Source organism: Thamnophis elegans, chromosome 8 (genome assembly GCF_009769535.1).
Source record: "Thamnophis elegans isolate rThaEle1 chromosome 8, rThaEle1.pri, whole genome shotgun sequence".
In the NCBI taxonomy this organism is placed as follows: domain Eukaryota; kingdom Metazoa; phylum Chordata; class Lepidosauria; order Squamata; family Colubridae; genus Thamnophis; species Thamnophis elegans.
The window spans coordinates 52,248,912-52,274,442 of NC_045548.1; the positions used below are offsets into that span (position 1 = coordinate 52,248,912).

A 25,531-nucleotide genomic window follows, 5' to 3' on the forward strand; every position below is an offset into this window, starting at 1 on the left:
CAATGGGAGAAGTCTGATTCCCTTAAGCCTGATTGACTTAACAACCATCTTGCTTAACAATGGAAATTCTGATCCCAACTGTTGTTGTAAGTCAAGGACAACAATGAAACCTGGTCATTGGGCTCATGAGTAAATTCAACTGCTCGTAGTTTACAACTAACTAATATGGAGGAACAAGGGACGCGGTGACTCAGTGGCTAAGATGCTGACCTTGTCAATCAGGCAGGTTGGCATTTCGGTGGTTCAAATTCCTAGTGCTGCGTAACGGACTGAGCTCCCGTTACTTGTCCCAGCTTCTGCCAATCTAGCAGTTTGAAAACATGTAAAAATGCAAGTAGAAAAATAGGAACCACCTTTGGTGGGAAGATAACAGCTTTTCGTGCGCCTCTGGCATTTAGTCATGCCGGCCACATGACCACATAAAAATTTTCGGACAGCGCTGGCTCTTCGGCTTTGAAACTGAGATGAGCACTACCCCCTAGAGTTGTGAACAACTAGCACATATGTGAGAGGGGAACCTTTGCCTTTACCTTAATATGGAGGAACCCACTTAAGAGCAGTACACCAAATTCATGCTGTGAGCCAATCTCATCTTCTTTATAAAGGGGCACTGACTAGAGAAGGGAATAGGTGTGAGTGTACTATACTAGCCCTTATACCCTTTTATTCTCTACCACTTTTACATACGATCACCAAGTATGATCAATTACTACAGTACCAGCAGCAGAGGACAATCTTTGAAGAAAGAAAACAGACTCCTTTGTACTCTAAGGCAGGGGTCACCAACCTTTCGGACCACAGGGACCACTAAATTCATAATTTTAAATCCCGCGGAACAGTGTTTAGTGCAATATAAAAAATGCAAATAATTTTTCTGCAGAACACCAAAATTTTCTCTCGTACCACCAGTTGGTGACCACTGCCCAAAGGAGTTTTAGGGGCCTATGGGGAGTTTTGCCTTGGGGACCCCAGATCCCAGGAACCCCCCCCCCCTAACTGAGCATTGCAATAACACTGAAACAGTCTGGTTTAGAAAGCCGCTTACTACAAATACTCCCACGTTAAAAGGCACGCCCCCAACCGTGTGAAGGCTTTCAAACACCCTCTTAATCTTCTCCAGCCCCCGGGATTCAGCTTTTCTGCTTCTTACCGTGCGGGTCGCAAAGCAAGCAACCCCCTCCCCGCACAAACACACACCCTCCACCCGCTCTCTTCTGTGGTATCTCGCCAGAAGCCGGGTGGGGGGAACGGGGGGGGGACGTATTATTTACGCACACATACGCCAATTCTTGGCCACTGCGTACCTGTCCTTGCTTTCTCAAGAGAAGCCCCTGATTCAGCAGAATTGGGGAGGGGGAGGGGGAAGCTAGGCAAACGGGAAGAGGCTCGGGAGCTTCAGCCTTGCCTCAAGGACACCGGAGTCCTGTCCGCAGCAAAGGCGTCCCCGCCCCCTTTCAAGCCAATGCACCCCCCCCCCCAGCTCCGATTCCCAATTCTTCCCCCGCCATCAACAAAGCAGGCAGGGATGCTGGGGGAGGGCGAAGAGAGACGCACGCGCACCCCTCCTGCCCCCCAAATTCACTATCCAGCCGTCCTAAGCCGGGAAGTAACACGAAACCCCCCTGGAGACGGTTCGTTTCCCCATCCCCGAAACAGACCCACCGAATTATTCCCCCTACCCCACCCCAAGCGCGTCCACTAATCTCCCCACCAGCCCATCCACCCCTCCGGTCTTATTCCTCACCCCCCTCGAACTTGGCACCGATGCCTGGAAAGGGAGTTTGTGGCCAACGTGCCGGGCAAGGCAGGAAAAAAACCCGCGGCGAGGATGGAAGGGGGGGGGAGATAAGCAGGCTCCGCTTTACCTCTCGGGCTGCTGTCCGGGAAATACGGCGGGGCCGTCGGAGTCACATTGCCCGAGCCGGGCGCTGACAGCAGCGGGGACCGTTCGTCCATCCCGTCAGCAGCCATGAAGCCTCGCACTAAACGGGGGGAGCCAAGGGAAGAAGAGGCCGGACTGCCTTTCAGCCCCGCTGCGCCAGTGTGCGCGTCGGCAGGCGGCGGAGAGCGGGGGAGGGAAGGCGCCGGGCGGAGCGCTGTCCAAAGGGGAGGGCTGGGGAAAGGCCTGCTCGCACGCCTGCCGGCTTGGAAGGTATAAGTTAATCAATGAAAAGGGGGGGGGCGGACTCCGAGGAGGACTCGCTCCCGCCGCGCTTCAATGGCTTGAAGTTGGGAGGGAGAGAGGAGGAGGATGCTGTACGCACTTTAGAGAAATATGGCCCTGGCCCAGTGCCTGCCCGGATCTCCAGCACGCATTTGCTGGATTGCTTTTAATCAGGAAGCATATTATTATGCTTGGTCGCCTAGTCAGCCAGATGTTTAGACAGAGATTTTAATTCACCTATCCAGCTCTCCTCAAGGATCTGGGATAGGCAGATGTTGCTGCTTGGTGGTGTTAAAAATGTGGTCCCTGTTCCAAGGACAGGATAGTCCTCTACTTAATAGCAGGACTGAGCCCATAATAATGTATGTTGCTAAGTGAGAAATTTGTTGAGTTTTGCCCCATTTTACGACTTTTCTTGCCACAGTTGTTAAATGAATCACTGCAGTTGTTAAAATAGAATAGAATATAGAATAGAACATAGAATAGAAAAGAAAAGAATAACAGAGTTGGAAGGGACCTTGGAGGTCTTCTAGTCCAACTCCCTGCTCAGGCAGGATACCCTACACCACTTCACCCAAATGGTTATCCAATCTCTTCTTTAAAAAATTCAGTGTTGGAGCATCCACAACTTCTGGAGACAAGTTGTTCCCCTGGTTAATTGATCTAACTGTCAGGAAATTTCTTCTTAGTTCTAGGTTGCTTCTCTCCTTGATTAGTTTCCACCCATTGCTTCTTGTCTTTCCCTCAGGTGCTTTGGAGAATAGCTTGACTCCCTCTTTTTTGTGGCAACCCCTGATTAGTAACACGGTTATTAGATAAAACCTGGCCTTCCCCATTGACTTTGCTTGTCAGAAGGTCACAAAAAGAGATCACATGACCCCAAGACATTGCAATGATAGTAAGTATGAAACAGTTGCCAAGCTTCAGAATTTTGATCACATGTTCATGGGGATGCTGCAAAAATCATAACTCTGAAAAACAGTAATGTCACTTTTTTCAGTGCCGTTCAGTGCACTATTCAAGTTGTGCTCCAGTTATTTTGTGATTGCACCCAAGGCATCTATTAGTATTGCTATCTTTTCTTTTGCCACAAGTTGTTCTAGTTGTCTTTATGCAGTAAATTTTCTCCAGTTCTTTCTCTTCTCTTCTCCTATCTCCATATACCAGTGTTTCTCAACCTTGGCCACTTGAAGATGTCCGGACTTCAGCTCCCAGAATTCCCCAGCCAGCGAATGAAGTCCGGACATCTTCAAGTGGCCAAGGTTGAGAAACACTGCCATATACAGTACTAAAATACTAAAATTCACACTTTTTGTTTTGCTTAATAATAGTCATCAAGTCTGGATGTTGTGTGGCAGGTATCTGCTTGGGTTTGATTTTCTTTTAAATTTTAAAGTCCCATAACACTTTAGCTACTTCATTTTTTAATTACTTTGTCTCTTCTGTGGTTCCACCAGTACTTGCTTGAAAACAAATGGCATTTCATGTAAATCTTCCAATGAGCCAATGTTGCTACTTTGTCATGTAGTTGTTTATAGTCAGTCCGTGCAATCTTGCAGCAGCTAATTAGATGGTCCACTGTTTCTTCAATTTCTTTGCAGAAGCAACATTTGCTTTCTGTTGCTGTCTTCTCTGTTTCTGGTCTTGTGCAGCCATAATTAACCCCTCTGCTTATTTTTGCAACTTTCTTACTCTTAGCCATTGTCAGGTCTTGTTATTATCTGCTTAGCCTGCTAATTTGTATGCACTGGCCATATAATAATATAACTTACAATGGCTTTTTTCTTCTTCTTTAACTGTCTAGTTGCTACATTGCACACCCACCTATTTTGAATAGGTGAATAATCTTAATGTTAACCTCTCCCAGACTATCACTATTGACCAACAACTGTGTCACTGACCTTTGCACAAAGGTGTCATTGATCTTTCCATAAAGCTTCTGATATTTCTACTGACTTCTGTTATTTCTAGGCACTTGATTATCCAAGAGTCAAATGCCTTCTGGTAATCCATTCAAACTACAATATATTTAAGTTGATCTTCCTTCTCCTGCAGTTTTCCAAAATGATCTTTTGTTCCTCTGCTGTTTGAGATATTTCCTTTCTGTTCAGGTGGACAGAGTTTGTTTTCAACTAGATGCTGTGGGACTGCATCAGATACACACTAATTAGCAATTTGAAAGTTGTTGGTAAGCAGATTATTATTATGGGTTGGTTACACAGTCAGCCAGATGTGTAGAGAGGATTTGGCATTTTTATTCATTTCTTTTCTATTGTTCTTCCTCCAAGTCCAGCCACATCCACCATCCAGACTATCCAGTCCACTATAAACCAACCACAGAAGTTGAGGAGGCACATAGTGCTAAACTAAATATATGGACCATTATTATGGGGTTCAACGGGTTGTACAATCAAGGCCATTGTTTTTAATTGCATTTGAATGAAACTGATGGGCTGTCTGAAAAAAGAAAGCAAGGTCATGGCACACACTTGAAAGTAAATCAGGAAGACTGTAATTGTGGGGGTCTGTCTGGCAAGAACAAATGATGCTTATCAACAGGAAATATGCATATGTAAAGCTTGTAGCAATTATGGGTAGTTAGACAACTTGCAGACCTCAGCTAAAAGTTAGGGATGGCCTGCAGCAAATGAAATGTGGATTAGATAACTCCTGGAACATTCATTAACCAAGGTTTAGGAATAGGGACAGCTAGAGACCAATAGAACAAATTGTAGAATTATTACTAAAATGTTTATTAGATGATATTTCTTGTTATCTCACCTTGTCCTGCCTTCTCCTTTAGTGAAAATATATAAAGCTCGCTTAATCCTTTGTTCTTGGTTCTTGGCCTTTTGACCAGGAACCCTTTTCCTTGGAGTACTAAAATAAAAAACAATTCGAAAACCTGCACCTCGTGTCTGGCGTCCATCATTGTCTTTGGCACCAGGCTTTGACCCAAATTGGAGACAACAAAACTGCTCATATAATTAATTAATTTAACAACATCTGCAAATTAAATGCAATCAGGTCAGGATTTGGTGGGGGGAACGGACATAATCCATATACACCCCACCTAAAATACAGAACCTTTCTCCATCGCTCTACTTTGTGAACAATAAAAACCCACAATCTTGTGTCAGTTCCCCCCTCCTCCATGGTTTTCAGTATGGCTTGCAGCTGGGATAGTATCCCCATTTCCTTTACAGAGATGGCTTCCCTGTCCCACCTTCTCAACATCACCAGCAAGAAGACCATCCTCAATCCCAGCACTGGGGTGGTTTAGACAAATTGATAGGCTTAACATGTTAGAATTCTCCCCTACTTTGGTCTTCCACCTCTCCCAATCTGTGGAGCAACCCCTTGGATAGTTAGGGATGGTCAGTGAAGGGGGAAAGGAGCAGAATTTGAAAGGTCCCTGAACTACTCCCCAGTTTAGAGACCTGGATCGGCCTGAATAACTGATGGCCCTGACCACAAGCATTAGAGATTTTGTAAGCTGATTTTCTCCCTGCTGCTAAACAGTGCAACTCCATAGGGTTCATTTTTTGTTCCAGCAATTTTTGGGAATGATTTTAGTGCTCTTATTAGGAAACGTTTAACCCATTTTCAGAAGCGGCTTGTACAATAACTGGCAAGTGTGATTGAGGAATTGCATCTTGGAGTGGTAGAGCTATTTTTCTCTCCCCCACTTCACACTACACAGCTGCTCAATGACTGCTTCGGATCAACTAGGGTGCTTTCTGATCCAAGTCTTCAAGCTAGTGGTGAACTGGAGATTTGTCTTGTACAGAAAGAGCCTGTTTTGGAAAAACAGGTTGTCCTGCTGCCCAAAGCAGAATAGATTGAAGGGAGCAACTGCTAAAAGAACTGAACAGTCACAGGATATAACAAACATGCAAATGTTGATCAAAATAATGTTTTCTCTTAGTAGAAACCAGGATGTGCAAAGTTGATTAAAAAAAACTTGGCATGCAAGCATCTGAGGGTTTTTTTTTCCTCCCAAGTCCACACAAACCTTTGCAGCAAGCAGAAATTTCAACATACTTCATGATGGCACGATGCAAGCATCATCCCTTATGTTCTTGTGCATCATGATACAACATAAATGTAAAAATGTGGCATTTATGTCATGACATTGCAGTGCATATTTTGCCATTTCCCTCGCACCTCTTTCTATCAATGTCAGTCCATTGAAATTATGAATACATAGGTTGCAGAGTTTTACCATCTCTATTGGTTGTAAAGAAGCCCAGATCAAGTAATGTTAAAAGCAGTGGTGAGATTCCAATGATTTAACAACGGGTTCTCTGCCCTAATGATTTCTTCTAACAACCAGTTCACCAAACTGCTCAGAAAGTTAACAATCGGTTCTCCCGAAGCGGTGCGATCTGGCTGAATCTCACCATTGGTTAAAAGGGTATGTGTTCTATCTGTTAAAACAATAAAGCAGTCAAAGTTTGGCAATGTGACCAGTTTGGAAGGAGTGAAAACATTTGCAGTAGATTTCTGCATAAAGGATTGCACGCCTTAGAGCAGTGTTTCTCAACCTTGGCAACTTTAAGTCCTGTGGACTTCAACTCCCAGAATTCCCTAGCCAGCTATGTTATGCTGGCTGGGGGATTCTGGGAATTGAAGTCCACAGGACTTAAAAGTTGTCAAGGTTGAGAAACACTGCCTTAGAAACTAGGTGAGGGATGAGGAATTTAGTTTCTTTGGGATACCACTGACTTACAACTGCCCATTATCATCATCGTTGGCTATGCTGGATAAAACCTCAGCCAGCAAAAAATAAAACAAAAAACAGCCTTTTAAAACCTCATTGAATTGTCTAGTTCTTTAAGTTAACTAGAATACAAGTAGCCCTCAATGTATGACGATTGGGACAGGAATTTTGGTTGCTAAGTGATGCAGTAGTTTATCAAGTCATATCACCAGATATGGTGTGACTATTTTTACTGAAGTGGTTGAGCAAATCACTGCACTTGTTAAGTGAATCACACAGTGAAGTGAATCTGGCGTCCCCAATTGAATTTGCTTGTTGGAAGCCAGTTGGGAAGGTCACAGATTTTTCTTAAAAAAAAAAAAAACCTTTATTGAAAATTTAAAACATTAAAATACAAATATCTTTAAAAATAGTTTATATAAGCTACAATCTTTTTTGACACTACTAACATAACCTTTTGTTATTCAAATACATTTTATACATTCCTAATTTTTCCTACATCTATACATTTATGTTTCTAAGTTGTACATTTCATGTTCCTGTTATTTATTCATTGATACCAGTTTTCCCAAACTCTATAATATTCTGAGTCTCCCTTGTCTCTTAACTCCAATGTGAATTTATACATCTCTGCGCAATTAAGAATCTTTTGGATTATCAAGCAGTCTGTCATCATGGCATCACTTTTTCAACATTATGTGAGCGCTAGTCTCGCTGCTGTAATTATGTGCAAAATTAAATATTTTATCTCTTTCGTATACTTGCCCTTAATAATCCCCAGAAGGAACAATTCTGCTTTGAGCTCTATTTGTGCGTTTGTAATTTCCTGTCACAGATTTTGACATGTAAGTAACCATAAGATGCTGCAACCTTTGTAAATGCGAGCTGGTTGCCAAGTGCCCAAATTGTGATTATGTGACCACAGATATAATGCGAGGATCATAATTTCAAGGACGGCTTGGGGCATGTTATTTTTCCTGAGTTCATGGAACTGCTTTTAAATGAATGATTATAATTCGAAGGTTACCTTTATCTTGAAAAATTATTGGGCCACTTTTCTTATGCAAAATTTCTTTATTGAAGTCCCTGGCATTCTTCCGTAGGCAACCTTAGCCAAGGCTGTATGATGGCGAGGAACTGAAAATGCAAGGCGCAAGAGAGCTCACCTGTCCAGGATGCAAATGGAAAGAGGTGGCCTTGAACTGCTAAAATGAATGGGACATATACACATATAGAAAAGCAGGGTGAATGTGAAGTGGAAGAAGAGTTTGTGTGAATAATTCATTCCACCTTAATAGTCTGTGGATGAATAACCTAAACAACAAAGGAACTGCAAGGAACCTGGGTGGGGAGGCTGTTGAAAAACGCTTCTGATTGCATTTTGCAATTAATGGATAAGTGACAACCTTACCTTTAGGAAAGGGTCAGAATTTATGATGGAAATTCTGGCTCTTTGTGAACAGGCTGATGATTGGCAGACTAATGGCTTATTGTTATCTCTTTTTCTAAGCAAAACCAATAGAAGATTGGGAAATGATCAGTAAGCAGACTGTGGAGAAAGAAACCATGGATGATTCACGATTTCTATACAAGGGCTAAAAAAGAAGTAGGTCAGCCCACTTAAGTGTTGAAAGTTAAAATGGAATGAAAAATGTTACTGATTTGCCTAGCATTTTCATCAAATAGAGCAGTTCAGGGATACATATTTAGCCTAAAGTACTAAATTACTATACTTCATGAGAAGAGTACTCTACTCCTCTACTCACAATAGAATTTCCCTATGCTACCAGACTTGAAATTTTGAGCTAGGACAATCTAGAACTGCGTCTCCTGCAGTATAATCTAAGCACAGCACACAAAATTGTCTGTTACCACATCTTACCTGTCAATGACTACTTCAGCTACAACCTCAATAATACACGGGCAAACAATCGATACAAACTCAAGGTAAACCGTTCCAAACTCGATTGCAGAAAATACGTTAGCAATAAGAGTGGTCAATGCCTGGAATACTCTACCTTACTCCGTTGTTACATCCTCTAACCTTCACAGCTTCAACCTTAAACTGTCTACAGTGGACCTCACCCCATTCTTAAGAGGTCCGTAAAGGGGGTGTGCATAAGCTCACCAACGTGCCTACTGTCTCTGTTCTACTGTCCCCATTTATTTGTAGCTGTTCCCTTCCCATCAAGGGTGGTTCCTATTTTTCTACTTGCATTTTTATATGCTTTCGAACTGCTAGGTTGGCAGAAGCTGGAACAAGTAATGGGAGCTCACTCCATTACGTGGTGCTAGGGATTCGAACCGCCAACCTTTCTGATTGACAAGCTCAGCATCTAAGCCACTGAGACACCACGTCCCGTAGCCACTGAGCCACTTAACATTACAGGTAGGTTAATTATAGATTTTTTAAAATTATGACCCATCAAGTAATATTAAAATGGAAGATTCTATATTGCTTTCTATTAAACCGGTGGCCTCCAAACTTTTGGGCATCAAGGACTGGTTACATGAAGAGAGCTTTTTCTATGACCCGGAGGGGGTGTGGTTTTGCCTGCTGCCTGTATCCCGTGTATGGAGTTTTGTTTATTTATGCGGCCCGGTTTTTGGCATGCTGTGACCTGTGCCGATCCAAGGGGACCCCTTCATTTAGTGGTTAGACCTTAGTAGTCTAAAGACCAGCAGAGTTATACTAAAAATATCGGGCCCTTTACCACATACTGATTTCAGGAGTTTTAGCTGATACATTCCAATCAAAGGCAAAAATCATTTACCGTACACAGCTGCTCCTGACTTTCCTTCCAAGAATGCTTTCTCAGAGTGGTTGAAAAGACTGCAGTTGTTGCTATTATTAGATTACTGGTAATTAGAAACCCTTATTGATTTGCTGAATATCATGTAGGTAGTGGTGCTCCAGGAGGTCCTGGTTCTCACACAGCCAGGAGAAGCTTCCAAATAAGGTACTATTGGATTAGTAATTTTTAACCTTGGCAACTTTAAAATACATGGTTTTCAACTCCCAGGATTCTCCAGCCAGCTTGCTGGCTAAGGAGTTCTGGGAGTTGAAGTATCTTAAAGTGGTTGATTTAAGGTTGAGAAATGTTGGATTGGATGTCCAATCCTGCCCCCTTCTCCCTCTCTCTTCACCACAATCTTCTAGTATGTTTTCTTCTTCACTCTCTTATAATGCAAGGCGGTGGGGGAAAAGAACATCCATTGTTGATGACAGTTAGTTTATTTTATTGTCATTGCACTTGGTACAACAAAATTAAATGTCTTCAGTGTACATTATAATTATAAAAATAAAAACACAAACATACATCCTTTACATTCTATGTAATTGAAATTGAAAACCCGATATTGCACTATACCATAGAATTCAATATGGTTACTGCCCTGGGGTAGAAGTGGTTTTCAGCTTATTTGTCCTTGTTTTTATTATCCTGTACTATCTGCCAAATGGTAATAGTTCAAAAAATAGGTGCCCAGGATGAGAGTTTCACTGTACTAAAAACTTAGTATATTTCTTGTCTCAATCTTCTTCCAAGGTACTGTACAACATAATGTTAAAAATAGAGAACTTGTCACAAGAAAACACATATCGAGTTAAACTCAAGATTCTGGATAATTAGTCATTAGTAATTGTAATCTTTAGCTGTTAAATATTATATATGCACATCAGGCGTTACATGTACACTGCAGTACTGCTTGTTAAAGAATATTAGTAATATCAGACGAATGAAAATGAATACATGAGGAAAGGAAAGCCATAAATGCTGTGAGAATGTTGAAAAATTGAAAGGTTGCCTATGTAGATGATGCAATTGTTGGGTTACGGAGTGCAATTTGATTAATTTAGGCGGGCTTGGCAAATGAATAAAGGTCATTATCATCCTATATAAATAATAAGATAGCATGTGTGAATGTTGGAGGGGCAGGGAAATTGTTTATATTTATAGGGAAGGGAATCAAAGAACAACACAAATAGATAAAATAAGAGGGAATGAATGAAGAGGAAGATAGATAGATAGATAGATAGATAGATAGATAGATAGATAGATAGATAGATAGATAGATAGATGATAGATAGATAGACAGATGATAGATAGATAGATGATAGGCAGGCAGGCAGGCAGGCAGGCAGGCAGGCAGGCAGGCAGGCAGGCAGGCAGGCAGGCAGGCAGACTATAGACTAGATATGATAGATCAGGGTCCCCAACCCTCAGGCTGCAGCCAGCTACCGAACCTTGAGCCATTCAGAACCTGGTCATGGATGTGGTAGGCAAGCATGTGCATCAGCTTGCAGAGCCCCAGTGGGTGAGAGCAGTGGGTGAGAGCATGCATGCACGCTCCATTTATGCAAGCGGTGGGTGGAACCATTCACTCCCTCCCCTGGCCGGAAACCATCTGTACGTAACCATCTCTTCTCCCCCACCTCCGGCCAGGCTGCAAAGCCAGAAAGGTTGAGGAACTCTGTGTTAGATGATCATGAGCCGTGGTCATGAAGCGGTCAGGATGCAGTATTGCAGGCTAATTCTGCTGACTGCCAGCAGTTTGATCCTGACTGGTTCAAGATTGATTCAGCTTCCATCCTTCCGAGATCACTAAAATGAAGACCCAGACTGTTGGGGAAATATGCTGACTCTGTAAACCACTTATGGCTGTGAAGCACTGTGGAGCGGTATATAAATCTAAGTGCTATTGCTATTGCTATTGATAGGTGGATAATCATTATTACAGCTACTAACCAAGATATAAAGAACAGTTGCTGGAATTGGGTATGTGTATTTTAATGAAAAGAAAGACTAGGGGTGACATGATAGCAGTGTTACAGTATCTCAGGGGCTGCCAAAGCAACTCAGGCATGAGAAGAAGCAATGGATGGAAACTAATCAAGGAGAGAAGCAACCTAGAACTATGAAGAAATTTCCTGACAGAACACTTAATCAGTGGAACAACTTACCTCCAGAAGTTGTGAATGCTCCAACACTGGAAGTTTTAAAGAAGAGATTGGACATTCATTTGTCTGAAACGGTATAGGGTTTCCTGCTTGAGCAAGTGGTTTGACTAGAAGACCCCCAAAGTCCCTTCCAATTCTTTTATTCTATTATTTGTTAACTAAAATGCTTCCTCTCCAGGTCCTCAGTGCCCTATATCAAGACTACGTCATTGCATGCTGACAACAACATATAGGATAAGCCAGGGTGTTATGACATGGTCCTGCTATAGTTTTTGGTAGCATTTCCATTATTTATTCCGTATGGCATTTCTGTCATGGCTTTTTAACCCTTCTGCTATTCCTCCCAAGTTATTTTTAGATACATGTGAGAACATTCAGTCCTGAGGCTTAAATGTGTTCTCATTAGAAATGTGAACTGGATCTAACACTGCAAATAGTTACTATAATCTAAAAATATTTCTGGGGCTGCTTCTACGTTCTTCCTCTTGAAAGTGATCCCCTATGTGAGTCAACCTATTCACCCAATTGCCCCCCACCCCATTAAAGCTTGCTTTATCCACTCTTATTTCTAATTATTTTAATGTTTCTTGCTATTCATACAATAGCGTTGGGTAACTGTACTGTCTTTTATTTTTAACACATCTGAAGGGCCACAGACTAGTAACGTCTTAATTTTTCTTTAGAATGTGGATTTTTATTCTTGTTATGAATTTGTATACGTATGAAATTATAGTAAGAATTCTATTCCTGTTGAGCTCACTAGAATTTTCTTAGATCCATCTAGGATTGTAATGCTAATCATTGAAGTCCTATTTATCCTTTTAAAATGCCCATGTTTTAGCTTTCTTCACCTGCCTCGCCTTCTAATTTGGTTCGGAGAAGAAGTATTTTTAAACCCAAATTCAGTAAATCTCCATTGCCACGTTTACATCTTCGTTAAGGAATCTTTATTTGAAGCTCTAAAGCAGAAGCTGCGGAAAAACCACTTGAAGTTGCAATATCTCAAACAGCCATACGGTGGCGCGCCGTCTTAGTCCGAGGGTTTTTTTCCCTAGCCGCATACCCTCTTCCTTCCTTTCTCATCATAGATATATAAACTCATATAAGTGGTTTTTTTTAAAGTTTTCAATTTAAGCCGTGTGGACTTTAACTACCAGCATGCTTGGCTGAGGAACTTGGGGAGTTGAAGTCCACATATTTTAAATTGCCAATGTTGAAAAACATTGATTTGGGGGTCCCCAAACTTGGCAACTTTACGACTTGTGGACTTCAACTCCCAGAATTCTCCAGCCAATTCTCTAGTTTTTCTAATTCTCTAGTTTTTCACTTCAAGTAACAACAAAGTTTGAGGGAGGAGAAATGTTCACAATTTATCATTGTGAACATATCATCACAATTTATTCTGCCATAGCTCCACAGCCTCGCAACCAGATTAATTATTTGCAGAAAAACACGCTACCTTCAAGAGGAAAGCCTCAATTGAATAGAATAACTTTATTATCACTTAGGTCCCCGTTCACCCCCCCTCCCCTCCACCCAGTTTTATGGAGTTTGGGATTTCTTGGTAGACAACTTTCTCTGAAGTGTACCCGTTTTCCCAAACTTGCCTTGAAGTTTGCCCTCTCTAATTAACTGCTAGCTCTATCAATCCCCAGCCTGGCTCCTCCCACTTTCTTATCTCTTTGCACTGTGGCTGGGCTAGGACGGTGCGTGCGTAGGGGGCGTGCCTTCGTCAGGCCCCGCCCCATTCATCCGCACGTGGGTAGCAGAGCCAGCCGGGCGGTGGTGCTGAATCCGCCATGGACGGGCGCGGGCGAGGCGGCTCAGCCGCGGTGGCGGAGGAGGAGGAGGAGGAAGAGGAGGAGGAGGGCGGCGCGCTGGAGCTGCTGGCCAGGCGGCAGCGGAAGGAGAAGCGGGAGCTGCAGGGTGAGGGCGGCGGCGGAGCAAACCCGGGCAGCGGGAGAATTGCAGAAATGGTCTTTAAAGCTTGCAGGGGAAACCTGCATCCCGAAGCGAGCAGCTGTGTTATGTTGGCAAGACACGCTGACCCAGGATTTGCTCCACCCAGTTTTATCAGATTGTTAGCCTGCTATATTTTACAGGGCAGGGCAAGGTGGCAACTTCTAGAATGACCGTGGCTGGTTTCCCCAAAAAAACTGAATAGGTTGAAATCAGGTTAGTATTTGGAATGAGAGACCACAAGGAAACATCGGGGTTAGATAGGAAACTGCTTCCAAGATGAAGGCAGGTAATATTGGCAAGGGGATGACATGAGAATGTCAAACCTGGCTCAACTTGAAGGAGATCTTATCTTGCTTGCTGTTCAACATATAGCAGTCCCTCTTCAATGTAGGAACAGGTAGATAGGTAGGTTGGTTGGGGAGAACAAACAGTACTGGCATCCTGTGGGCTTCCAGGTTTTTTTTGGGGGGGGGCACCTGGTTTGGAGTCTCTCCAGATCTGCTTGACCACATTAAATCATAGTATCGCTCTGGCTAAATTCATAATGTAACAAGCTAAGCTATAAACTAACTATGGGTTGGTTGGTTGGTTGGTTGGATGCATAGTATGGAAAGCTCAGTTGTAATTGGCTTATTTGTGGCACGTTTGTCGTTTAAGCAGAGGGACAGAGTTCTGTGTACCAAGGCTAATGAGCTTTTGTGGGTTTCAGGCTCTGCATGAGATGCCTGTTCTTATGAGTGAGAGCGTGCAGGTATATACTGTATGTGAAGTCTCTGCATTGGGATTTGAGATGCCTCAATGAGACGCTTTACATCATATCATCGCTTTTGACATAGTTTGACAGAGCACTTGCAAAAGCTGGAAGAAACGTCTGGATGCTTCGGCATGTAGACATCTTATACGGCACCTCTACAGCCGCAGCTGCACCTTCCAACAATTGCAAGTGTGAATTGAACCAGCAAGTGACATGGCTGCTTCACTTTTATAACGAAAAAGCATGTTGCTTTGCAAAAAAGGTTCCTGGGAGAGTGTTTCTCCAGAGCATTTGTGAACAAACAATGAGTGTACAGCATATGTGTTGTACATGTATAAACAGATTTCCACACAAGGTCCAGGCTCAAAAAGAAATGGCATAGAAGTTCTCAAGTGAGGCTGTGTAAAAAAAACAGCAGAAATGCATTGATTATAATACTAGCCTCATACTAATATTTAATACCGACAATGGATAAAGGTAACAGAAACAAATGTCTTGATAAAAATCTTAACTTAAGAAAGGACAATATTCAAAACCCAGTAGAGCCTTTCAGATTTTCTGGGTACAAATGGAAATAGCCCCTTTTGGCTCTAGGACTCCAAATCTAAATTGCAGTGTGAAATAAATTAAACTCTTATTTTAATGTAGAAAATATTTAAATCATGAAATATTTACTAGTTGCTTTAAATGAATTTTGAGTGTTTTGAAAAATAGCATCCTAAACTGATCCTGTCAGAACTGCAATTACAGGCATTTTCTTGAGTTATTGCACCAATATGACAGGAATGGAATCATAGAAACTCATGTTGTTGCATCGTCACTTATTCTGCATTGTCCCATATAGGGGAGAGAAGGATGGCACTGCTGCTTTCCTGCTGTCACATGACATGAGAAGCTGTCCTAAGATGCAGGCCTTGCTACATTGCAGTACTTGGGGCAAAAGTGACACCTTTATTTTAGTTTTGATTAATCAGACCTTCCATATAATATTTTTAAACACAATCTTTTGAATAGAATATGGTTTTAAAAATTCTTATTTTTATATGCATACCACTTTTTGCAGTAGCCACGAGTCAAGAATTTTGCAATATTCAAAAGCACATTATTTGTATTTTGTTCTGTGGATTAGGAGACCTCTTTGCTCAATAAGTGAATAACCATTTCTGTATACACATATACCTCTCAAACTCAATTTTTAAAATAAGTAGGGGAATTACAAAAACTAGGAATTGTACAAATTGTTGAAAAAATGTAATATTTTATTTAGAACAAGATGTTATTTCTAATAGCAGCCCCTTCGATTCTATAATTTTCTGTTGATTATGCACCATTAAGTCATGTCAAGTCTTAGCAACCACATGGATAGATTTCATTATCAATGAACTGACAGATACCAGCCTGGTCCTTCATGACTTCCAATGTTACTATAATTGAATCTATCTAACATGCTACTATTTTTTCTCTTTCTTTCCACTTTAATTTCAAATTTAGCAAAAGCAACTATTGTAACCAAAGTTAGCATTTTGTCTTCATAGGACAGACCGAAAGAATTCAGATCAGGTCTTGCATGACCCACAACTACATGTACTTACAATATCTTGTGTCACATATTTATTTACAAAAAAGGAAACTATTTCCCATCAAAACACAGGCACCTCAAACTAATGAGCTAAATTGACTATAAAATGTAGAGCTACATAATACAGTCTAGTTTTAATCATGCATGTAAATTGCCTTTGATTTTTGAAAATTAAGAGTTTTGGATCAGCATGAATTAAATTTCATTTTATGTTTTGAATTGTGTTAGTAGGAAGTAATATAGTAGTAAGACAGATACTTTTTCATTCTTTTGAGAAGGATGTTTTCTGAAATTCAATTACTGCAGTTTTATTTGATTTAATATGCATGTGTAAGATAGGGTCTTTTTTGTTAAACTCAAATCATGAATAATGACAAGAATAATTTAAGATGCTTTTCATTGATCTCACCTGTTTTTGCTTCTGTAGCCAAAATCCAGGGAATGAAAAACACTGTTCCAAAGAATGATAAAAAGAGAAGAAAACAGCTGTTGGATGATGTTGGCAAGCTGGAGTCTGAGTTGGAAGAGAAGCACAAAGAGGAATTAAAGAAGTTGAAAGAAACATTACCTGAACAGAATAAAGTATGCAGCTTTTGTTTTTGAGATATCTTGAGTTTGTTGTATTTCTAGTTACTAAAAATGTCGTGTGTTTTTAAAGTATTGCTAAGGACTTTTTCATTCTGAAAATTGTTGTGTTTTGAACTTGTTTGTGGGCAACTTATTACAAGTAAAACAAATGAGCAATCACTGGGAAATACAGTTGGACACTTTGCAGTGATTTTGTATAAAATTTACACACGTTTGGAGGAATAAGGTAATTTTTGTGGAAGAGTAGGCATACAGTTCTAGAGCTCACAAGATGGAACCTTAAGGTTAGATGGAAGCAACTGTTCTTAGTAAAACATTCTTTCTCTCTAACTGAAAGAGAATGAGAAAATCAGCCATTGCAAGAAGGCAGAAAAAGATTTGGAAAAGGATGCACACGGACTCAGGAAGAAGGCCTAGCACAGCCAGTCAATTAGGGGACTGGAGGCTAAAACATATGAAGAATGGTTGCTACAACTGGGTATGTCTAGTTTAATGAAAAGAAGGACTAGGGGAGACATGATAGCAGTGTTCCAATAGCTCAGGGGCTGCCACAAAGAAGAGGGTGTCAAACTATCCTCCATAGCGCCTGAGGGAAGTATAAGAAGCAGTGGGTGGAAACTAATCAAGGAGAGAAGCAAGTTAGAACTAAGGAGAAATTTCCTGACAGAACAATTAATCAGTAGAACAACTTGCCTCTAGAAGTTGTGAATGCTCCAACACTGGAAGTTTTAAAGAAGAGATTTGGATAACCATTTGTCTGAAATGGTGTAGGGTTTCCTGCGTAAGCAGGGGGTTGGACTAGAAGACCTCCAAGGTCCCTTCCAACTCTGCTATCCTATTCCTATTCCGCCACTACCTTACATAAGGCCAGGCTGTGCACTTTGTCAGCTTTAGAAGGAAGAAAACTGTGAAGGATATCTGGGGCAGCAGGGCCTGCTGAGTCCAGAGCAATGGGGCCTTTGTGCTGTGGCACTGGGATGGCTGACTGTGGCACGGGGTTTGAGGTGGCACTCAACGACAGTGGCAGTGCTGGTGATACTGAGACTGAAGTATGAGAGCACTGGCAGCTGAAGAGTTGAAGGACATGGGTCTCTAGCACCACCACTGCCTAGAAGTGCTATTGTTTAGGGCAGCTAAAAGGGCATAGATGGGAGATAGGGAGTGGGGGATTGAAGAAGAGGCAGTCCCTTACCTTATTGAGTCTCAGAGCTTGTCGGGCTCAAGGCAAGAATGGTTTGGGTCAGGGTGGATCCTTTACTAACCCCTGGTGGGATTCAGTTAAGGATGGCAACGGGCTGCTGGGATTTCTGTTGCTAAATGATGCAGTCATGTGACATCATATTTTATGATTGCATCATTTAATAACAGAAGTTGCAATCCCAATTACTGTTGTAACCTGAGGACAACCTATATTTATTAGCCCTGGGATTATAGTTTTCTGATTTTAGTAAGAACTTAGTGCTGCATGTTGGGATCAGGTGCATCAGAAATGTAAAACTTGTCTATTTCATTCTTATCCCAAATATAATGGGATTTAAGAGAACTTCTGATAGTTAGGGTTCTCTGGTTGGCCACTTGCCAGAAGAAAAAAAGTCTCTCAAACTAACTGGGAGGTAGAATTAGCACAGAATCATGTAAAAGAGAATGATGGCTGTAGTAGAAATGGTGTAAAATATCAGGAGGCAGTGAAGATTATGAAACTTTAAACATAACTTCTGTTAAAATTGAAGGGCTATAAAAATTCCTTGTGAAATATCTTAAATAATTTTTATTTATTATTTAGGAATATCTGGCAAGTCTAAATATTGCAAAACTGGAAATTGAGAGCAGAGAAGAGACCCAGCCTGCTAGAATATCAAAAGCACAGAAGAGGCGGGTAAGATTATTTCAATGTTAATTCATTAGATTGTGAGTAGGTTTTACAATGAAGTGCAAGGTATAATCTTTAATGTGGTATCTATGGGATGATTCTAGAACCTGATTCCAGTCTCAAATCCCAAGGATTATTCTACAAGACACTGAATTAATGTAGAGATAAACATATAATGGTTTCCCCAGATCTGTTGCATTGTTTCACAATTAAAGGGAAAAATAATATGCACAGAAATAATTAGGTGAAATTATGTGTTGTTTTGCCTGCATTTGTCTATCTGAAATTCAGATAGTCCTTGACTTACAGTCATTTGTTTAACAACCATTCAAAGTTGCAATGGACTGAGAAAAATGATGTCCAACCAGTCCTCCCACTTAATGACTATTGTAGCATCCCCATAACCACGGGAACAAAATCTGGGTGCTTGGCAGCCAGCATGCATTTCTGGCAGTTGCAGTGTTCTGGAGTCATGTGAATGCCATTTGCAATTGCAATAGCACTTAGACTTACATATCACTTTACAGTGCTTTACAGCCCTCTCTAAGCGGATTACAGAGTCAGCATATTGCCCCCAACAATCTGGGTCCCCATTGTACTGACCTTGGAAGGATGGAAGGCTCAGTCAACCTTGAGCTGGGTGAGAATCGAACTACCAAACTGCTGGCAACGGCAGATAGCAGAAGTAGCCTGCTGTACTGCATTCTAACCACCACAGCTTTGCAACTTTCAAAGCCAAGCAAAGTCAGTAGGGCAAGGCAGATTTGCTTAATGATCACACGATTCACTCGGCTCCAGTGATTCACTAAATAATTATGGCAAAAACTCCTAAAATGAAGTGCAACTCAATTAACAGCCACTTTGTTTAGCAATGGAAATTCTGGTCCTAATTGTGGTCAAAAGTTGAGGACTACTTGTAAAATAGATACTTTCCAATCTACGACTGCCATATTTGAGGGTTTAGAGGTATGTGAGCAAGGATGTACTCTTTCCTATTACTTCTTCCCATTGTGCTATTCCTCGTTTTATTCCAGATGATTTTCCATGCCTCCAGAGAGCAGTCTAGAGACTGTCGGACCGTGATGGTGAATCAATGGCACGCGTGCCAGAGGTGGCATGCAGAGCCCTCTCTGTGGGCATGTGTGGCATTGCCACCTACCTTTCTGCTTTCCAGCATGCACATACGCACCGGGCAGGTGGTCTTCACGTGCGCTGGAGCACCAGAAACCCGAAGACCAGCTGGCTGGGTGTGCATGCCATTCCAGCACATACCAAGACCAGCCGGCCAGCGTGAATGCGTGCACTGGAAACCCAAAGGCAAGCTGGCTGGCACACATATCCGCACCGGCCAGCTGGTCTTCTGGGTTTCTGACACTCCGGTGTACGCATGTTCCAGTTTGGGCACTTGGTGCCGAAAAGATTCGTCATCACTGCTGTAGGATGAAGGAAAGATTCCTTCAATCCCAAAGGCATATTTCTGCTAAAGGTGATTCTGGATTCTATCAAATGTTTCCAATTTCTTTTTCATGAAGTAACAATAAGACAACTGCTTATAAGAGGACTGCCAAAATCTGTTAGCTTAATATCTACAGCACTCTGCTTGTACTTTACTGGTGACAAACATACTAATTTGCCAAATAAATGCCACTGATTAATAACCAAAGAGAAAATTGTTAGGAAACAGATTTAACAACACATTATATCATTAGAATCCCTCTGGAAAGTGTAGTTTTAAATGCTGTGAAATATTCTGAGATGAATAGTAAAGGACAAAAAATCACAAAGGATAAATCTTCAGGCAAGCCGATTTTGCTCTTCAGTTCAGCAAGCTGGACTTGAAAGCATATGACTGTCTTTTATTTGAAAGTTTCTTTTGAAAAACAGACTTTGTGCAACTGAAATGTCTTGATAAAAGGTCTGTACAGTATTGAACAAACAATATTATGACTTAGTATTTTGCTCATTTTATTCAACCCTTGTTAGCCAAACTGAATCTATATATTACTAAAGCTCTTGTTGTCATGACCTTTAACTGGGGTAGTACATCATAGGGCAACAGTTTTTGAACCAAGGTACCTTAGATGAACTAACATTCAGAATGTGTCCAAAATCTGGAAGCCACGACTCCCGAGGGAATGAAATTTGGGAATGTTATGGCTGCTTTAGTGCTGCTGGGCTGCTCTTGCTGTAATCATGTAATCTTCATTTTCAGCATTCCGTAACAGTTTCCAAGCCAGTCTCGCAATCCCTCATTCTCTCCCCACCCAGCAGCAGTCACTTTCCTTCCTGCAAAGGAAGGAAAGGAGAAAAGGAAGGATGGTTGGTTTTCCTTGCTCCCTGCCATATCCCACAAGGAAACTCAATGTGGAAGCCATTACGGAATCAGAAGTTGCTCTTGCTTTTTTGGACTTCCCTTAGCTATTCTATTTCTCTGTTTAGGTAAGGAAATATCTCTAAAATGATGACCCAACAGGGTACAAGTTGTCTAATATAATATCATAAATACCCGAGAAGGTTAAACTCCATAGGCTGAATTAAAATATAGCATGGACTAATGTAAATCTGCAGTGTTTTGCTGTGTTTCATCGCAGGATAAAAAAGCAGCTCTGGAAAAGGAAAGAGAAGAAAGAATAGCAGAAGCTGAGATAGAAAATTTAACAGGTGCCAGGCACCTTGAAAGCCAGAAACTTGCAAACACTTTAGCCTTAAGGCAATTGGAAATTAAGCAAATCCCATCTGATGGTCATTGCCTATATAGAGCTATTGAAGATCAGCTCAAAGAGCAACAAAACCTGTGGACAGTTTCAACACTCAGAAGTCAGACTGCAGAGTATATGAGAAGTCACGTGGATGACTTCCTTCCATTTCTGACAAACCCAAATACAGGAGATTTGTACAGCCAAGGTAAGTAAAGGTCTCCTAATTAAAAAATAAATAAAAGCTAAAAACATGTCATTACAGAGAACACTAGTTTCAATATGCTTCAGATACTTAGCTGTGTTGTATAATCTGCACAACAGCGTTTTTCAAAGTTGGCAACTTTAAGATGTGTAGACATCAACTGCCAGAATTCCCCATCCTACATACAACTACCTATTATAAATACACAGCCCACTTTTCTGTCAATATGTTTATTGATGTTCTCTCTCTCTGCCACATTCATACAAATATGTATGTATATGTACATCCAACATCTTTAGGGTAGAGGTAAACAAATCAATCTGTGTAAAACATAAAAACCCATTATTTACAGTCTTAAGTAAAAACAAATCTCAGCATGTATTATCTTTGTTCATAACTAAAAAAGATGGCAAAAATGATATCTGTAGTACTTTTTCTGAACCATATTTATGGTAGGGATACATCTCAGAACATGAAAACTTACTAATTAGGCACAATAAAAATTTACTATTAAACTTTATCAAATTAAACCTTTCATTTTTTTCCCGTTTCATACCTTTGTCATCATTATCTGTTTTGTCTTTTTGAGAGTGGTAGTGTATGTAAATCTTTGATTTTACTTTTGCTTTGTGTTTTATTTCACAAGTGTTTATATTCTACAAGCTTACTTTTGCCATTCTATTTTTTTTAATTTTTTTAGATTTTTCCTTTCCCCCCAATTTTTATGTTTTTTAAAATGTGATGCTTTTTTTCCTGCAGAGGAATTTGAAAAATACTGTTCCGATATAGCAAACACTGCTTCATGGGGTGGTCAGTTAGAAGTAAGTATGACATGCTATACTTTTTTATTAAATATTTCTGATATTATAGGAGAGATATGAATTACAGAAAGCATTAGTGAGCTGAGTTTCTTTTCCAGAAGAGGAAGACCTACAGTTTTTAGGATTTTCCAAGGTCTTTAAAAGAACTAGGCAAAATTCTTAGGCATTGAGGATTGTGTTGAAAATAAAGAACATTTTTTATATTGTTTCACAGAGAAATTTTGGAAACATACAGTATATCACAGAAGTGAGTACACCCCTCACATTTTGAAAATATTTTAAGTACATTTTTTCATGCAACAACACCGAAGAAATGACACTTGGCTACAATGTAAAGTAGTGAGTATACAGCTTATATAACAATGTAAATGTGCTGTCCCCTCAAAATAACGCAACACACAGCCATTAATGTCTAACTTTCTGGCAACAAAAGTGAGTACACCCCTAAGTGATAATGTCCAAATGGGGCCCAAATAGCCCCATTTTCCTTCCCTGGTGTCATGTGACTCATTAGTGTTACAAGGTCTCAGGAATGAAGGGGGGGCAGGTGTGTTAAATTTGGTGTTATCGCTGTCACTCTCATATTGGTTACTGGAAGTTCAACATGGCACCTCATGGAAATGAACTCGCTGAGGATCTGAAAAAACAAATTGATGCTTTACATAAAGATGACCTAGGCTATAAGAAGATTGCCAAGATCCTGAAACTGAGCTGCAGCACGGTGGCCAAGGTGCTACAACAGTTTAACAAGACAGGTTCCACTCAGAACAGACCTCGCCATAGTCAACCAAAGTTGAGTGCCCATGTTTAGTGTCATATCCAGAGGTTGGCTTTGGGAAATAGATGTATGAGTGCTGCCAGCATTGCGGCATAGATGGGAGATAGGGAGTGGGGGATTGAAGAAGAGGCAGTCCCTTACCTTATTGAGTCTCAGAGCTGGTTGGGCTCAAGGCAAGAATGGTTTGGGTCAGGGTGGATCCTTTACTAACCCCTGGTGGGATTCAGTTAAGGATGGCAACAGGGGCTGCTGGGATTTCTGTTGCTAAGTGATGCAGTCATGTGACATCATATTTTATGATTGCATCATTTAATAACAGACGTTGCAATCCCAATTACTGTTGTAACCTGAGGACAACCTCGCCATAGTCAACCAAAGTTGAGTGCCCATGTTTAGTGTCATATCCAGAGGTTGGCTTTGGGAAATAGATGTATGAGTGCTGCCAGCATTGCTGCAGAGGTTGAAAGGGAGGGGGGACAGCCTGTCAGTGCTCAGACCATACCCTGCATGCTGCATCAAATTGGTCTGCAGGGCTGTCGTCCCAGAAGGAAGCCTCTTCTAAAGATGATGCATAAGAAAGCCCGCAAACTGTTTGTTGCAGACAAGCAGCAAGACTTCTGTGATATACTGTATGTTTAGATGCTTACTTTTCTCATGTTTGCTGAGGCTCTTACTTGGCCTATAGAAATAATACAGGTAGTCTTTACAAAGATGTAAAGACTACCTGTATTAGTAGAATTATGCATCGTGTAAGCTTTTGTAGAAACATATTTTTTAGAGATACAGAAGTGAAGAAGATAAGGTTAAAATGTAAATTAAAATGTAATTTTGCTTTACAGCTAAGAGCTTTATCACATATCTTGCAAACACCAATTGAAGTAATTCAGATGGATTCCCCTCCTATTATTGTTGGTGAAGAATACAGTAGGAAACCACTAATACTTGTGTGAGTAAATATGTTAAATGTTGAACTTCAAAACAATTTTTGTTTGGTTGCTTTATACTTGCAATGCAATTAAGAAATGAACTACAAATTATAAAACCACAGAGCTCTAATGTGGCACCTTTTTCATAGTTTAGAAACACGTTCAGAAGTTTAATATTAGCCTACAAACTTGTAGGATGCGATCACCACCTTCATTACATTTTTGATAATATTATAAAGTAACAGAAATCAGTAGGTTGCTACCTGCTTTCTTAAAAAAAATAAAAAACCACCCCAAGAATAAAAGTGTCTACTTTCTTATAGAAAATGAGCTCAGTTTAAGAAAAGAGAATATTGATTTAAGCAATGTCTTTCTGTTTTGTAGTAATAACTTTCAGTGGCGAAAGCTGAATTTTCTCATTCTATTTATGAACTTACTCTTTAGGTGAAGTTTTTTTTATTTAAGATACTTGTTTCACCGCCCATATCTTAGGATACAACTTTGGGCAGCCATGCAATCTTTTAATTAAATAATGTGGTAACTTATATCAAGTGTTCATGTGTTGTTTTAGTTTGGTGGAAGTCCTTGTATTTTTCATGTATGTTTTTCTTTTAGGTACATGAGACATGCATATGGATTAGGAGAACATTATAATTCTGTAAAAACTCTTTTGGAGAACACAGCAGAAAATGAAAGCTAATACACAGATCATCAGACGACCAGAATGATGGCTACAATTTTACTAAGTGTCTCTATATAGGTCTTAAAATGAATTCTCAATTCTTTAATAAGGCATACAGGGTTATACAAACACACACATATATGGTATGTGTGTCTGTATATATGAGATCTGTTATCAGCACTACTCAGTTTAAATCATGTTTTTTTTTAAAAAAAAATCTGATGTGTTTCTAATGTATCTCATAATAAATTGTGGGTTATATTTCCTTCGTTTGCTTTATTCTTTTATTTTAATAGAAAAGCCAGTGTACACAATACATATATGCACAGACATACAATATTGCATTGTGGTTAAGTTGTTATGGACACCAATCATAAAATAATTATAAAAGCCACTGACATATGGATCATCAGAAATTGCTGAGGTCTTATAATAATTTTCAAGGTGATTTGTTCTGAGTATTGAATCCATTTACTGAAACACTCATATTGTTTTTATTTTTGATTGTGGCAGAAGAGTACCTGATTCTGAAATGCAAAAACCTCCCTCTCAGATTATTAAAGTATAGGAAGTAGTCTTACCATATTGATTCCTCTAGCTCAGTTTACAGTAATAGTAATCAGTATAAAGAGATACTTTGCCAACCAACCTTGGAATTGCCAGGAACCTTTTGCAGGCAAAGCACATGTTTTCCAATAAATTAGAATGTTTCCTTTTCAAAGGAGAACTTTAATTTTCAAGGCTTCAAGATCTTTCTTAGTTAACAGGATAAACCTTTCCTTATGGAACATGTAAGTAGAATATCTGCAGAAGACTCATTGTG

The 25,531-nt window shown here is 40.4% G+C and overlaps 2 protein-coding genes across 3 annotated transcripts in view; one reads left to right on the plus strand and one right to left on the minus strand.

The window, feature by feature from the left end:
* PIP4P2 (phosphatidylinositol-4,5-bisphosphate 4-phosphatase 2) overlaps nt 1-2,065 on the minus strand; it is a 30,014-nt gene extending 27,949 nt beyond the window's left edge. For both annotated transcript variants that reach the window (XM_032223171.1, XM_032223170.1), the window contains exon 1: nt 1,866-2,065. In XM_032223171.1, coding sequence (XP_032079062.1) covers nt 1,866-1,971 — 106 coding nt within the window. In that variant the 5' untranslated portion in view covers nt 1,972-2,065. The remainder of the gene's footprint in view (nt 1-1,865) is intronic.
* An 11,528-nt stretch (nt 2,066-13,593) lies between these two features.
* On the plus strand, nt 13,594-24,973 carry OTUD6B (OTU deubiquitinase 6B). Its single transcript, XM_032223343.1, has 7 exons — nt 13,594-13,773; nt 16,570-16,724; nt 18,514-18,606; nt 21,192-21,504; nt 22,261-22,322; nt 23,940-24,046; nt 24,642-24,973. Exons 1-7 carry the CDS (start codon nt 13,647-13,649, stop codon nt 24,724-24,726), a joined length of 942 nt encoding a protein of 313 aa, XP_032079234.1. The 5' UTR covers nt 13,594-13,646; the 3' UTR covers nt 24,727-24,973.
* The last annotated feature ends 558 nt before the right edge of the window (nt 24,974-25,531 follow it).